Genomic DNA, 16555 nt, shown 5'->3' with positions numbered 1-16555 from the left:
CAAAAATATCGAAAAGCGAATCAATTTTCCCCATAAGAAATAATGGAAATCAAATTAATCCGTGCAAGACACCCTAAAGTATGAAAAAAAAAATTTTTTACATGAAATATTAATTTTAATACACACAAATTGAAGGAGACATGCACAGTTACATGACACTTACCTTTATTGAAGATCTGGTGATGATTGATGGGATGGGAGGAGGGGAGAGTGTGGATGGTGTTAGTGTTTAGAAGGGGAATCCCCTTCCATTAGGACTTGAGGTAGCAAGTCCTTTTCCGGGGTTACTTCCCTTCTTTTAATGTCACTAGGACCAGCTTGAGAGTCACTGGACCTCTGTCGCACAACAAATCTGTCCATAGAGCTCTGTACCTCCCGTTCCTTTACGATTTGTCTAAAATGGGCCACAACATTGTCATTGTAATAGTCACCAGCACGGCTTGCAATAGCTGTGTTAGGGTGATTTTCATCCATAAAGGTTTGCACTTCAACCCACTGTGCACACATTTCCTTAATTTTTGAAGTAGGCACAATGGATTCCACAACTGGCATAGGCTTCTCAGGGTTAGCCCCAAACCCTTCAAAATCTTTCTTAATTTCCATACTAATTCTCACCCTTTTTACCACAGGGTTGGCACTAGAAGCTTTCTTGGGGCCCATGGTGACTTACTTTGCAGAAACAAGCACCAAAAACAGTGATAATATGGATAATATGGAATGTACCGAATGTATCCTTAGATGCGCGCACACTGGCTGGCTTGTAAACACTGGCACACAAGGGGCAGTTCAGGCCACATGTGGACACGTCTCGTACGAATCGTATCGAATACCGGGTTTTCAATCGGATACCGAGGCAAAATTTTTGCGTTAAAATGCATCGAATACCGGATTTATCGAATACCGATGCCATCGAATACCGGGGGTCCACTGTAATGTGTTTAGTCTGACACAATGTTGGAGTGTGAGCAAAGTTATATCTGTGAAGGAATTTATGAAAAACCAATGAACTGAACTTGAGTTCTGAAAGTGGAAAGTAGAGTACCTGCACTCTGAAAGACGGATGAGGAGCTTACAGTTCTGGAGGTGGGAAGTAGAGTGCCTGCGCTCTGAGGGATGGATGAGGAGCTTACAGTTCTGGAGGTGGGAAGTAGAGTGCCTGCACTCTGAGGGATGGATGAGGAGGTTACAGTTCTGGAGGTGGGAAGTAGAGTGCCTGCACTCTTGAGGGATGGATGGGGAGGTTACAGCTCTGAAGGTCATTTGAGTTGTGATGTCTGTGCCATTCTGGAAAGACAGCTAGAGAATGAATAATGGTGAACGTGTTTCCTTCTTTGTGTCACACTAACTGTGTGTTAAAAATAACTTGTCCTGCAATACCAGAAAAAACTCAAGTTATAATGTAGCCATTCATAGCCTTTTGATTGTAATTTACATACATTCAGTATTTTCTTGGTTTTACAGGATTTGATTGGTCTTCTACAAATGACCTTTTATTATCATGTGGTGAAGATGGTGCTATCTGTCTGTGGAGTTCATCAACGGGTCAGTGTCTTCGTACGGTTAGTGATCAAGCTGGTGGACAAGTTCTCTCCTGCCTCTTTCATCCTCTTAACTCCAACTGGGCTGTTGTATCCTTTACTCCATTTATATTTTATATTATTTGTTCATAATTGTGTGGCAATTATTAACTTTATGATGTTTTTCAGTTAATTTTTAAGTTCTAATGTGTTATTGAAGAAATTTATCCTTCTTACAAATATTAAAAATCTTCTTTCAACAAACTGGCTCTATCCCACCAAGGCGGGGTGGCCCAAAAAGAAAAACAAAAGTTTTTCTTTTTAAATTTAGTAATTTACACAGGAGAAGGGGTTACTAGCCCCTTGCTCCTGGCATTTTAGTCGCCTGTTACAACACGCATGGCTTATGGAGGAGGAATTCTGTTGCACTCACCCATGGAGATAAGAGGAAATAAACAAGAACAAGAACTAGTAAGAAATTAGAAGAAAACCCAAAGGGGTGTGTATATATATACATGTATATGCTTGTACATGCATGTGTAGTGTGACCTAAGTGTAAGTAGAAGTAGTAAGATGTACCTGAAATCCTGCATGTTTATGAGACAAAAAAAGACACCAGCAATCCAACCATCATGTAAAACAATTACAGGCTTCCGTTTTACACTTACTTGGCAGGACGGTAGTATCTCCCTGGGTGGTTGCTGTCTATCAACCTACTACCTAGGAATAAAAGCATATGATGTGATATTTAATTTTTTTACATAATTGACTGGTAATCCAGTGAAGGATATTGACCTAAGGACCAGAGACTCATACAAGGGAGTTAGGTTATAATAGACCTGCACCACATCTTTCCCCACCACTCACTGAATATACAATATACCTCCTCCTCCCAAGGTGTGACCTCATTTGACTAAAGCAGTAAGGAGAGCACCATGAAAAGTGGACAAGTCAGGAAGATTCTGAAAGTGAGACTTACAAAAGTAATCAAAAGAGCTGGCATTGACCTGATTAGCTCTTTTGATTCCTTTTGTTAGTCTCATTCTCGGATCTCATTTGACTAAGTTTCCTTCAAAAACCAAATAATTCCCAACTTAAAATTCCTTTTTACTGTATTTCAAATGAACAATTTTCTTTAGAATCCTGGCTACTATAAGATGTTCTCTAAAGTTCCAAGTAATCAGGGTAGATAAACTTATTTAGGTACAGGTACACATAAATACAGTTACACAAATTATCATGCAGACTAATGTACATGAAAATTTCCTAAGATGACCCAAAAAATCAGACAAAGCGACTCATTTCCAAGGTACTGTATGTAAGAAAATACTTCTGGCAACACTATAATCAGAGCATCTCACTCCTAGGTCATCTCTCTTCATTTTCTCAGTCCTACTCCTAATCGTCTTCAAATAATTACTTTTTTAGAAGAGCACCTTCAAATAGCTTTGAATATCATAATTTACAACTATCCATGGGGAAGTGAAACAGAATTCTTCCTCCGTAAGCTATGAGTGTTGTAAGAGGCGACTAAAATGCCAGGAGCAAGGGGCTAGTAACCCCTTCTCCTGTATAAATTACTAAATTTAAAAAGAGAAACTTTTGTTTTTCTTTTTGGGCCACCCTGCCTCGATTGGATATGGCCAGTTTGTTGAAAAAAAAAAATTACAACTAACCTAGAAATTGGAGATGAAATAAGATTACATTTTGGTCCATTGTGTACCATTATGTTACAAATTAATAAGTAAGACAGGCATGCAACAGTTAGCTATCTTTATTTTGAAATATTTCACTTACACAGCAGGCATCATCAGTCAGGTACAGAGGTTGCAAATATGACTGTGGGACTGACCACCTCAAACTACTCCTTCAAGGTTGACAGATTGACCACATCATCTTTGCCTCTCCACTGCTGCTCTCTCCATATTTGCAACCTCTGTGTTTGACTGATGAAGCCTACTGTGTAGGCAAAATGTTTCAAAATGAAGATATCTAACTGTTGTACGTGTCTTATTTACTTGTTGGTACGCATTGTATACCATTATTATATTCACATGTTGCAAGTTGATAATTGATGAGAATGGACTGAAACATAATCTTGCCTCATCTTCAGTATGTAAGTTAATTGGGAATTATTACAGCCATGGTATTGGGTATATGTATCAAGATTTGAATATGACAGTGTACAACCTTAACTAGAATTACACAGCTGGGAAATAGTCGAGGCTTGGTGCAAGTTTTGAACATTTCCACCGGCCATTATCCCAAGGGAGGTACAAGCAAAGTGGCTGGTCAAGTAACAGCTTTAACGTTTGATTCTTCAGGCAAAACACTCTGGGCTGGTGATGACAAGGTGAGTCTTCTCAGTGGGCTGGTAATGACAGGGTGAGTCTTCTCAGTGGGCTGGTAATGACAAGGTGAGTCTTCTCAGTTAACTTTTAATATTCACTGGAAAAACAAGAATTAATATTTTCACAGTTTTGAGACTAAATTATTATTATTATAATCATAGGAAGCAGTACATGCATGAAGGTCATACAGTGCCTGGGGGATAGCGGATAATCAGGTGTGATCCAAGGGAGAGGGAAAAATTGTTTTAATTCCTTGGATCAAGAGCTTTCATCAGCATCAAAGTAGGCCCTTTTACCTTGAAGGGTATGATTTGAGATTAAGAGGAAATAATGAGTGTTAGGAACACCTGTAGTTAGAAAAAACTGATGTCCATAGAATTTTTTCTAATTAATTAATGAAGAAAATTTAAGGTATAGGTGGGGAGGATGCAGTTGAGAGCCACCTGATGTCAGCATCCTTCCAGTAAGACAGCTATTGCAGGAATGACAGTGAATGCTTTTCCTTTTTTGGGTCACCGTACCTCGGTGGGAGACAGTCATTGTGTTAAAAAAAGTATTAGAAGATATAGGTGACCACAGCACTTCTGACCTATCTAGTTCCAAGAGTTTTTGCCACACCATTTTAAGTTGAACCATTATTTACCATAGATACAATGTTATAAATGGGGGGTTTCTTTCTTGGGAATTAATGTCATACTGTAAAATTTCTGTGTTAAGGGGGCAATCGCACCAGGAATAAAACTATAGTAAATGTGGAGGTGTAAGTCTGTAAGCCAAATGTACAACCAGATTATGTCTTCAGGCTCGTGAGAGAAGTTTTCAAGAGGAAACTGAAACAATTCCTGTAAACACTAGCAGGTTACCCAGGTTGTGATAGCACTGTTAGCTTGTAAACCTAGAATAGAACTATATAAACCCATTATATTATATAACAGGAACAAAAATTTAAGTGTATATAAGCAGAATGTTTTTTTCTGCAGGGAATTATTATTTCATTCCTGTTTGACCTTGGGAGCGGAGGTCTTAGAAAAGGAAAACGTTGTGTTGTGAGTGAAGGAGCAGCAATCACAAGCCTCTCAGCACGCACCTGGGCCAGCCGTGAGGCACCCAATCCAACGCTTCTTGTCAGTGCAGCTTGTAACACACTACTTTTGTACAGGTATTTTAATGTCTTTCCATGGACAAGAAGGCATTCACTTAGGACACCTTTATTGAAAACATTTTGGTCTTTTTTACCTTATCACTTCCAGTACATTCAGCCAAAGGACTAAAATATCTTGAGTGAATACATTCCTGTTCATTTGGCTCAGGTTGTCAGCCATCATTTGCCTTTTTACTAGACTTGATAAAAGCTCTACCCGGAATAAAATGTTGTCTTTAATAAAAGTTTGGTGTGGAGCGGGTGTGTACCATACTTGTAACCAATACCTGCCGTACAATATATGCCAGAGTAATTCAAGACATTGTAATGAGGAGTATAAATCATAGGTTATCAAGTTATAATATCTTTTTACTTCTCTTGCAGAGTTGTGGACAAAGAGGGAGGTTTACGCCTGAAGAGAAATTTTAGCATTTCTCATGTATACCAGCCTGTACGCTCTACATTTTGTCCACTTATGTCCTTCAGACAGGGAGCATGTGTGGGTGAGTTTTATTATAAAAATGTAACATTATTTTAATGCTAATAATAAAATATTCAGTTACTATTATAGTATTGGTGAGCTGGGATGGTGATACTAACATGTTGAAAGTAAAAAACACACAGAAATTAAGTTAATTGATATTTATTGAGGAAATGTTTAAGACTGAAGAAATCACTCATGATGAAATGTTCTTTTAATTTATATTTTGATCAATGCATATATGTCTTTTATCTACTACAGTGTTGTTAAAAGTTATACAGATAGTTGAATTTGATTTGGGAGTGCTGTAGCAAGGCTGTACTGCAAAAGTCAGTAATGCTTTGTTCTTCATAACTAACTCACAGTTTGAAGAGGAATTTTAGATGGCATCTCAGTCTGTCTTGAACCATTATCATGTTATGTCTGACAGAGAAAAACCAGTCGTAGCTTAACAGTGGTTCAAGACTGAACAAAACGTTGTTAAAAATTTCCTCTCCAAATTATGGGCTGTTGGTTGTGAATTGTTCCAATCATAGTATTGTCAGTTTTATTCAGCAGTACAGCACTATTACACTAATCCAAATTTTTATATTGTATTTTGCCAATCCTTTATACATTTTTAAAACAGTTTTGTTGATACAGATTCAGACTTAGCAATAAATTATATTTATTAAAGTGTCATATTAAAAACACATCATTAATATTTGTTAGTATACATGTATTTTACACATCTTACATGCCACAACACTGATGCTCTTCTTGTAAAACTTTGGTATACATATATTTTTGAATTGTGTTGTGTATTTGGAACACTGTGTAGACTACCAACAAGGTTTTCAGTATTGGACAATATAATACTTACTCATTATTACAGTGGACCCTCGACATTTGATACTAATCCATTCCTGAGAGCTATCGAATGTCGAAAATATCGAAAGTCGAATTAATTTTCCCCATAAGAAATAATGGAATTCAAATTAATCCGTGCAAGACACCCAAAAGTATGAAAAAAAAAATTTTACCACATGAAATATTAAGTTTAATGCAATAGAATAATTACAATAACAACAATAACAATAGATTAATAACAATAGAATAATTGACACTTACCTTTAATGAAGATCTAGTGATGATTGATGGGATGGGAGGAGGGGAGAGTGTGGATGGTGTTAGTGTTTAGAAGGGGAATCCCCTTCCATTAGGACTTGAACTGGCAGCCTTACCATGCCTTACCACACTGTGTATGCCACTATGATTCTTAAATCTTTCAAACCAACCTTTGCTGGCCTTAACTTCACTCACATCACCACTAGCTGCAGGCAATTTCTTTACCAAATCATCATGCACTCCGACACACGCACTCCACTTTTGTACTTTGCAATTATCTCTTTCTTTATTTCAATAGTCATTAGCACCTTTTTTCTCGGAGGGTTGGCACTAAAAGCTTTCTTGGGGCCCGTGGTTACTTATTTTGCAGAAACAAGCACCAAAAACAGTGATAATATGGAATGTACCGAATGTATCCTTAGATGCACGCACACTGGCTGGCTTGTAAACACTGGCACACACGGGGCAGTTCAGGCCACATGTGGACACGTTTCGTACGAATCGTATCAAATGTCGAGGCAAAATTTTTGCGTTAAAATGCATCAAATGTCGGATTTATCGAATGTCGATGCCTTCGAATGTCGGGGGTCTGCTGTATTTCTAAGGATTCACCAAGGACAATATAGGAGTACTGCAACTATACAGTGGACCCCCGGTTAACGATATTTTTTCATTCCAGAAGTATGTTCAGGTGCCAGTACTGACCGAATTTGTTCCCATAAGGAATATTGTGAAGTAGATTAGTCCATTTCAGACCCCCAAACATACATGTACAAACGCACTTACATAAATACACTTACATAATTGGTCGCATTGGGAGGTGATCGTTAAGCGGGGGTCCACTGTATAGATAAAGGAGAACAGCAGGTATAAAGATATAGGAGTAGAGTAGATATAGGGCAGTAATGCCATGACATCATGGCAGTAGTGAAGGTGTGTACGAAGTACTACAGAGTGCTTGAGGCAGTAATGCCATGACATCATGGCAGTAGTGAAAGTGTGTATGAGAAGTACTGCAAAGTACCTGAGGCAGGAGGATCTTCTGTATCCTATTGTCATATTTTGTGAATAAGAAAGCTCTGTTTATTACTGGAGTTATTATTGTTTGACCACACTGCCTGTCTCCCACCATGTAGGGTGACAAAAAAAAAAGAGGAAACTTCTTCTTCTTTCAACAAACCGGCCGTATCCCACCTAGGTGGGGTGGCCCAAAAGGAAAAACGAAAGTTTCTCTTTTTACATTTAATAATATATACAGGAGAAGAGGTTACTAGCCCCTTGCTCCCGGCATTTTAGTCGCCTCTTATAACACGCATGGCTTACGGAGGAAGAATTCTGTTCCACTTCCCCATGGAGGTAAGAGGAAATAAACAAGAACTAGAAAGAAAATAGAAGGAAACCCAGATGGGTGTGTATATATATGTTTGTACATGTATGTGTAGTGTGACCTAAGTGTAAGTAGAAGTAGCAAGACGTACCTGAAATCTTGCATGTTTATGAGACAGAAAAAAGGACACCACCAATCCTACCATCATGTAAAACAATTACAGGTTTCCGTTTTACACTCACTTGACAGGACGGTAGTACCTCCCTGGGCGGTTGCTGTCTACCAACCTACCACCTAGGAAAGAGGAAACATATTAATTATTATTCATTGAGTAGTTCTCATACTAGAAGTGGATGGACCTTGTGGCTCATCCATCCCTCTGAACTGCAACATTATGGAATGGTGGAATTATGGTGGCATCATGGGTTCAAGGAGAGTGAATGTGTGAGGATTTGTTAGTCTGTGAAGTCATTGATGTTATGAAGAATAATGAATGCTCTCATTTAAGTTTTTAGTTATTTTATGATTGCAACAGAAGAGGCTATTTGTTAATTAGGGGTTTTCTGTTGTTTATTTTTGCTCCACTGTAAGATTATCAGGATAAACTATCTCCTTTAGAAATATTATACATAGCTAAGTTGATTTATTATGTATTAATAATGTTATTTGTTGTTCTAGTGAGTGGCTGTGAGGACTGCAGTGTTTGGTTCCTGGATGTTGAGCGAGACACACGACCACTCATCAATCGCCTGCAAGGTCATGCAGCACCTGTCCTCGGTGTGACCTTCAATTATGATGAGTCACTACTTGCAACTTCAGATGCTACAGGTCTTGTTATTGTGTGGAAGAGGCAATAATTATAGTCACATTCAATATACATGGACTTTGTGGTGTTTGACTAGTTACAACATACATACATATATAGTAATAATAATGGAGGAATCTCCAGTATTATTACAGGCTGTGTTAATCAAGGTAACCTGCTGTAGTTTGTATTCAAGTTAAATTTATGTTTTTATATAATCTTTGCAACATTAAAAAGTCAGTTCTTTGACCAATTTGCATTTAGATATGAATATTATTATTTGTATATATAAATTCTTGACACTGGGTTGGCAGAAGGGATATATGTATATACAGGCTACATCACTGTCTTGTTTTAGTTACAGTTATAGAAATTCTTTTAAAATATAATGATCAGTGTTTCTGCCTGTGTGATGTAGTCCACTATCATATTTTGTCATATTTCTTTCAATTGTTTTATAATAATTGTTGCTATTCGAGAAGATGGTTTACTTTACAGTAACCTCATTCAGCCACTCAGATTATTATCTTTCATGGTAACAAAACTAGCAGTCAAAGAAATTAACATTTATATTATTGAATCTCAATTGTTATTTCTCATATACGTAATTCATTCTCTATTTCCATTTCATTGTTCTACTTTTAAATATATTTTATTATAGTTCTATAATGCATAAAGTGATCCATAATCTCTGACTTGTAAAAGAATGTTAATATTTTTATTATTTTTAACTAATAAGCTGTTTTCTTATAATTTTCTACTGTGATACATTGAGAATGTTCTCAAGTCTTGCTTTTTAATAGTTTTATAATGATTTCAGTTGATCCCTGTAATGTATTTGAGGACATTTATGGTGTATTAAGCAATTAACAAAGTAAAAATTGCAGATAATTGAGAATACATAAAGTGTATAATAAAATGTGGCATTAACCCTCTGAGGGTCGGAACCCCTGATCTGAAACTTGCTCTTAGGGTTGGAGAATTTAAAAAAAAAAAAAAAAATTCTCTTATGAAATGATAGAGAAACTTTTTCCAAGGGTAATGAAACCAAAAATACAAAATTTGATGGAAAACTTATGGAATTGTGCTCTCACCTATATTTACACATCGGTGATTTCACCCACTTTGAGCCCTATTTTCAGCTAAATTCCATTGTTCCAGTCAACCAAACTCATATCTATTTCTCTAGTATTTCTTCTATGCTATTGATTGAGTACAAGAACCCACCTATTTACTTAATTCAACTACCCAATAAAGTGATCAGAAATCGGTAATTTGGCCAATTTTACACAAAATTAAAAAATTGCCAGTTTCAAAATAGGGTCCAGAATAAACAGTGTAGACATTTCTGGCAGTAAAACAACATTTCCTCTGTTCATTGGTCACATTTTCAGGCCTCTCCTATATTATGCTTGCTTTCCATTTTGAATTTTTATTCACACAAAAAATAAAAGATTTATTGTTATGCAGACTACTGCATTATTGCAAAAATTGTATAAATAATGTCAGCGTATTTGTGGACACATTAGACTGACCAGTTGGGCATGTATTGCACAAGTGATGTAATTTGTTTACTCTGGAATGTTGGCAAAAATCTAACATTTCTGCTACTTTGAGCTCAATTTGAAGCTACTTTTAGTCTGAAAACCAATCAAAATCATCTCTATTTCTGTAATATATCTTCCATTCTGTTATATGAGACCATGAATACAACAATAAAAATCATGAAAATACACCACAAAATTGCTGTTTTAAACCAAAAACATGGTAACAGTTTTTTCCATTATGCACTGCTTACTGCAGGAATTTTTTTATATGGTGCACAATTACTGCATAAACCCATTCTCTTATATATAGGCCCAAATATATGGCTCACAGCTTATCTGAGTGAGCTGAGCTTGTGGCGTAGAACTACGGGACTGAACCAGACTTCAAAGCTGTAGTACTACAGGACCCACCCTCAGAGGGTTAAAGAGAAGATATGAAGATGAGTTTGGAAGTGTACATGTAGGCAGGAGAATAATCATGTTCTTAAGATGTACAGTTAAATAACTTGTAAGGACTTAATGAAGGCATGCAGAGATGTGGTGATGTACTGTGTACACTGTACACCACAAAGGTGTGGTGGTGCACTGAATAGTTAATGTTCCCTACTGTAGTATATACAGAGGTGTGGTGGTGTACTGTGTAGTTTATATTCACTACTCGAGTAAAAGGTGTCTCCATTCTCTTCCTTCTCACAGCAGTAAAATTAATAGTTCACAGTGACTTTAATTAATGCATTTTATATGTGATCAGAATTTTTTGTATGGAAATAAATCATTATCTACTCCATTCATTGTATTTAATTTAATGTGTCAGTAATATGTTAATATGACAGCTTTACTTCCATTTCATCATAAATAATTCTCTGTGCCAACGTTTATCACATTGCTTCTCTTGGCTTTCCATGTCTGCCTTAGGTACAAGCTTCTTGGGTTGTATACATTATACCCTCATTAGTACCTCCTGAAAAATAGACGAGGGAAATCAGAATAATTTGACAAATTATGAAAACGTTTAAGAAAATTAAGACTTTTTATCACATGTTAAATAATTATCTAGTAATGTTATAGTATGTGTATTTCAGTCAGAAATATATTCCAGCTTCTCAGATAACTGCATGTAACTGCTGCATCCTAACCAAGGGAATGTTAGTAATGATCCACAGTAATGTTCATATATACATACATCAATGTTGTCATGAAAAAAAAAGTGTGTGACATGTAATTTTAATTTGTATTATTAGTTTTTACAAAAGGCACTTTAAAAATTTTAAATCTGATGTACCAGCAAAATTGCCCTGGAGAATTATCCCACTTAGAAAATTCACACTGTGAAAATTGACAAAAAATGTGAATATCTCAATCTCAATCTCCATCTCCATGGGGTAGTTGAACAGAATTCCTCCTCCGTAAGCCATACGTATCGAAAGAGGCAACTAAAATGCTGGGAGCAAGGGGCTAGTAACCCCTTCTCCTGTATATATTACTAAATTTAAAAGGAGAAACTTTTGTTTTTCCTTTTCGGACACCCCGCCTCAGTGGGATACAGCTGGTTTGTTGAAAAAAGATCTCAATCTCCACTGGTTCTTTAACACAGACAACGTGCTTGAGAGAATTTTGTGATGTGCGTGTATTACTGCCTAGTCCTTTACCACCACTCAAGGGAGGTTCCTTGATGCTGGTAAGGGGCTTTTGTCTAAGGAATTGGAGCTGTGGTCTGGCTCCTTGAATCAAGTCCAAATGCCTACCATTCTCCCAGGTGTTGCAAGATCCCATTAATGCAATTGAACAAGTTCTATGCCAGTGAAGTAATAGATCTGTGCAACAGAATAAGTGTGTTAAAGATTATGAGTATGCTGCCTCACTTTGAGTGCTGCCCTACTCTATGAGTATGCTGTCCTACTTTATGAGTATGCTGCCCTGCTTTATGAGTATGCTGCCCTACTTTATGAGTATGCTGCCTTACTTTACGAGTATGTTGCCCTACTTTATGAGTATGCTCTACTTTATGAGTATGCTGCCCTACTTTTTGAGTATGCTGCCTTAATTTATGAGTATGCTCTCATACTTTATGAGTATGCTGTCCTACTTTATGAGTGGGTATGAACAGTGCTAACATCTCACAACATTTATTATTACTGAAGTAAAGTAATAAAGAATATAGTATTTTAATACCAAGAGACTTTGAAGCATTATATTTACTAACTGGATTTTATTTTTCAATTTACACAATAAAATAGAATAGTGTAATAAGTATATACTCCTTGCTGTTTGACCATGAGAACTCTGGTTCAGTGTGGGCTGTGGTTCAATGTGGGCTGTGGTTCAGTGTGGGCTGTGGTTCAATGTGGGCTGTGGTTCAGTGTGGGCTGTGGTTCAATGTGGGCTCTGGTTCAGTGTGGGCTGTGGTTCAGTGTGAGCCCTGGTTCAGTATGGGCTGTAGGTCAGTGTGAGCCCTGGTTCAGTGTGGGCTATGGTTCAGTACGAGCCCTGGTTCAGTGTGGGCTGTGGGTCAGTGTGAGCCCTGGTTCAGTGTGGGCTGTGGGTCAGTGTGAGCCCTGGTTCAGTGTGGGCTGTAGGTCAGTGTGAGAGCTGGCTCAGTGTGGGCTGTGGTTCAGTATGAGCCCTGGTTCAGTGTGGGCTGTGGGTCAGTGTCAGCCCTGGTTCAGTGTGGGCTGTGGTTCAGTGTGAGCTCTGGTTCAGTGTGGGCTGTGGGTCAGTGTGAGCCCTGGTTCAGTGTGGGCTGTGGTTCAGTGTGAACCCTGGTTCAGTGTGAACCCTGGTTCAGTGTGAACCCTGGTTCAGTGTGAACCCTGGTTCAATGTGAACCCTGGTTCAATGAGGGCTGTGGTTCAGTGTGAACCCTGGTTCAATGTGGGCTGTAGTTCAATGTGTTCCTAAGTTCTTTATGGACTCCTGTGGGCCATGTTACAAACAGTCATCTATTAAGCTCCAAAACAGTGTTGTTCATGTTATGTATATAATGGAGAGTGAATCTTGTTAGGATTTACCCCATAAGGATATAGATAAGTTGTCCACTTCTATTGTAACTCCTGTTTGATCATACTTATGTGCTTAATAGGCTTTATCTGAAATGTTTTGGTTACTACGTCTAACAAAACTATCTTAGCTTTGCTGCTAACTTACTATATGATGCAGTATTGTATAATTTAATATTCTTGTTTACAAATTAACTCACAAATTGGGGATGAAACTAAAAGATGTTCCAGGTGTACCAGTACACCATGGTCATGGTGTACTGTACCTGCAGTACTAGTACACCATGGTCATGGTGTACTGTACCTGCTGTACTAGTACACCATGGTCATGGTGTACTGTACCTGCTATACTAGTACACCATGGTCATGGTGTACTGTACCTGATGTACCAGTACACCATGTTATGGTGTACTGTACCTGATGTACCAGTACACCAGGCTATGGTGTACTGTACCTTCTGTACCAGTACACCACATTATGGTGTACTGTACCTGCTGTACCAGTACACCATGTTATGGTGTATTGTACCTGCTATACCAGTACACCATGGTCATGGTGTACTGTACCTGCTGTACTAGTACACCATGGTCATGGTGTACTGTACCTGCTGTACTAGTACACCATGGTCATGGTGTACTGTACCTGCTATACTAGTACACCATGGTCATGGTGTACTGTACCTGATGTACCAGTACACCATGTTATGGTGTACTGTACCTGATGTACCAGTACACCAGGCTATGGTGTACTGTACCTTCTGTACCAGTACACCACATTATGGTGTACTGTACCTGCTGTACCAGTACACCATGTTATGGTGTATTGTACCTGCTATACCAGTACACCATGGTCATGGTGTACTGTACCTGCTGTACTAGTACACCGTGTTATGGTGTACTGTACCTGCTGTTAGTGAAGTTTGATGTACAGGTATAATTATGCATGCTACTATTAATGTATAAGAGATGGCTGATCATTGTTCATAGTGAGAACACTAAGTACTTGATGTATACTGCAAGTGCAGAGTTGAACAGGTATTTTAAAGGGCAGAGAATAAAGAGGTAGGCTGCATATAGGAATGTAATTATGATGCCAGTGGTCTTCTTAATTTTACAATGATATGAGAGTATGATATAAAGAAGGGTTACTTAACCTTTTCACAATTACAGATGCCCAATGGTGGCTCGTAGTGCCAGTAATACCTGTACATGTACTATTGTACCGCATCAAACTTCTATTTTTAATCATTTTTATCTCATTTCAACAAAAAAAGAAAAAATTCACTTATAAATGCATTGAAAACAACATACAACAGATTTTTTCCTGTAATACATTTGTCAGTTGCAAATTATTTTATTGTAAGGTTGATGAAGTCACATGTTTGGCAGTGAGCATCCGGGAGGGCTGCAGCTCTGCAGCTTCTATGGACGAGCTGCCACTGCAGATGCCCAGTGGATTGCCCAGTATTTCCCTATACCCTCTTTGTCACTATTGAAATCATCACTAGTACTATTAGGTCTCGGTATGATTTCACAATATGTCATTAGCTTGGTTTTAATTAACATATGGATAGCTAGCATCAGAATAACTGATAGTTTATTATAATCTAACAACAAATTTTGTATTAAATTGTTCAGAGATCAAGTCCCATACTCCTATTATTTGGTTTCTATATCCCCAAGGAGTAATCCCTTCTCCTGTAAATATTACTAGTAAATGTAAAAGGAGAAACTTTCGTTTTTCCTTTTGGGCCACCCTGGGAAATGGCTGATGTGTTGAAAGAAAGAAAAGAAGATCCCCAAGGAGTGTAGAAACCCCTAGTTAAGGACCCCTGATATAAATTAACTGTTGTATCATGAAAAACTTACTATATAATTGTTCCAAGACTGTGTTGATATTGGTTTTTCATCACTTTTAGTGACTTAATTATGTGAACTTCAAATAGTACAGTAAATCTTTCATTCCATCTATGTTATTTGTGTATGTGTATCCATATACTACATCATTGTGTTCTTCCCATGTAGTGTTGATGGCCAGAGTATCTGTATTTGTATACAGTGGAACCTCGGTATTCGAACTTAATTCATTACAGAAGGTCATTCGAGTGCCGATCTGTTCAAGTATTGAATGAATTGTTCCCAACCAATTTTCTTTTTGGTTGGCTGTTATCACTAATCTTCGTAGGCCCCATGGTGACTTATACAAAAAATGCGAAACACGAAATAGTTTACAGCGAAGTTCTGGCAGGTCATCGCTGTTTGAGTACCAAGGTTCCACTGTACAATGGACCCCCGGTTAACGATATTTTTTCACTCCAGAAGTATGTTCAGGTGCCAGTACTGACCGAATTTGTTCCCATAAGGAATATTGTAAAGTAGATTAGTCCATTTCAGACCCCCAAACATACACGCACAAAAGCACTTACATAAATACACTTACATAATTGGTCGCATTCGGAGGTGATCATTATGCGGGGGTCCACTGTATATTCATATGATTGATAAGGTTACATCTGCTTCCACTGTGCAGAATTTAAGGCCAACATATGACTTACTGATAGATTTTGTAATTCTTGAACTTGTTATAGCCTCTCCTCACTTGGTGACAAACTCGTTTACCAACAACTTGGACTTAAGACAGGCTCTCTGACCAGTATGCATACCTAAATAATGTATATTAAAGCTGATTTCCTCTATTCTATTTATTACAGTATACAGTACACTACTGTATAAACATATAAAAATATACCAGAAATGTTATAAGTGGTGCAAAAGTGACATTAAAACAGTATCAAAGATGGCTGACACAACTCACTACCATCATAGTATGCTCCTCACTTATCGACAAATTCGTTTACCAATGTAGTCTTAGGAACGGAACTCCGTCGTTGAGTGAGGAGAGGCTGTATTATTTTGTGTTAGATACCTGGTGAATTTGTCTGTGGTCAAGATTACCTTATTACCCCACATTTATTAAAAATTTATCTTCCTTCATGCACTGAATTTGATGAACAATATTTAAGAGATGTATCTGCCTCTTCCATATATGGCAGTGTTTAGCGCTTTATACGCTCTTCTCATCCTTATAACTTATTTTCCTATATTTCTACTGTGAAGATGAAGAAGAGTATGCTTGGATAAATATCCGTCCCATTGCTAAGTACAGTACTGTACATGATGTGCAGTACTATTTTTAATTAATGAAATATTTGTGATATTCATTATTTTTAATTACTGTATAAAGAGTATAAATATTATAATTTTAAAATAAAGAAATGGCATTT

The 16555-nt window shown here is 37.5% G+C and overlaps 1 protein-coding gene across 5 annotated transcripts in view; it reads left to right on the top strand.

Moving 5' to 3' along the window:
- LOC128699785 (WD repeat-containing protein 13) overlaps window positions 1-16555 on the top strand; it is a 39944-nt gene extending 23389 nt beyond the window's left edge. For all 5 annotated transcript variants that reach the window (XM_053792515.2, XM_053792516.2, XM_053792518.2 and 2 more), the window contains 5 exons: window positions 1462-1628; window positions 3727-3870; window positions 4849-5027; window positions 5394-5512; window positions 8603-16555. In XM_053792515.2, the coding sequence (XP_053648490.1) occupies window positions 1462-1628; window positions 3727-3870; window positions 4849-5027; window positions 5394-5512; window positions 8603-8781 (788 nt within the window). In that variant the 3' untranslated portion in view covers window positions 8782-16555. The remainder of the gene's footprint in view (window positions 1-1461; window positions 1629-3726; window positions 3871-4848; window positions 5028-5393; window positions 5513-8602) is intronic.

The sequence above is a fragment of the Cherax quadricarinatus genome, chromosome 81 (genome assembly GCF_038502225.1).
Source record: "Cherax quadricarinatus isolate ZL_2023a chromosome 81, ASM3850222v1, whole genome shotgun sequence".
In the NCBI taxonomy this organism is placed as follows: domain Eukaryota; kingdom Metazoa; phylum Arthropoda; class Malacostraca; order Decapoda; family Parastacidae; genus Cherax; species Cherax quadricarinatus.
The sequence above is the reverse complement of the archived record's forward strand: the minus strand, read 5'-3'. Positions and strand labels throughout refer to the sequence as shown.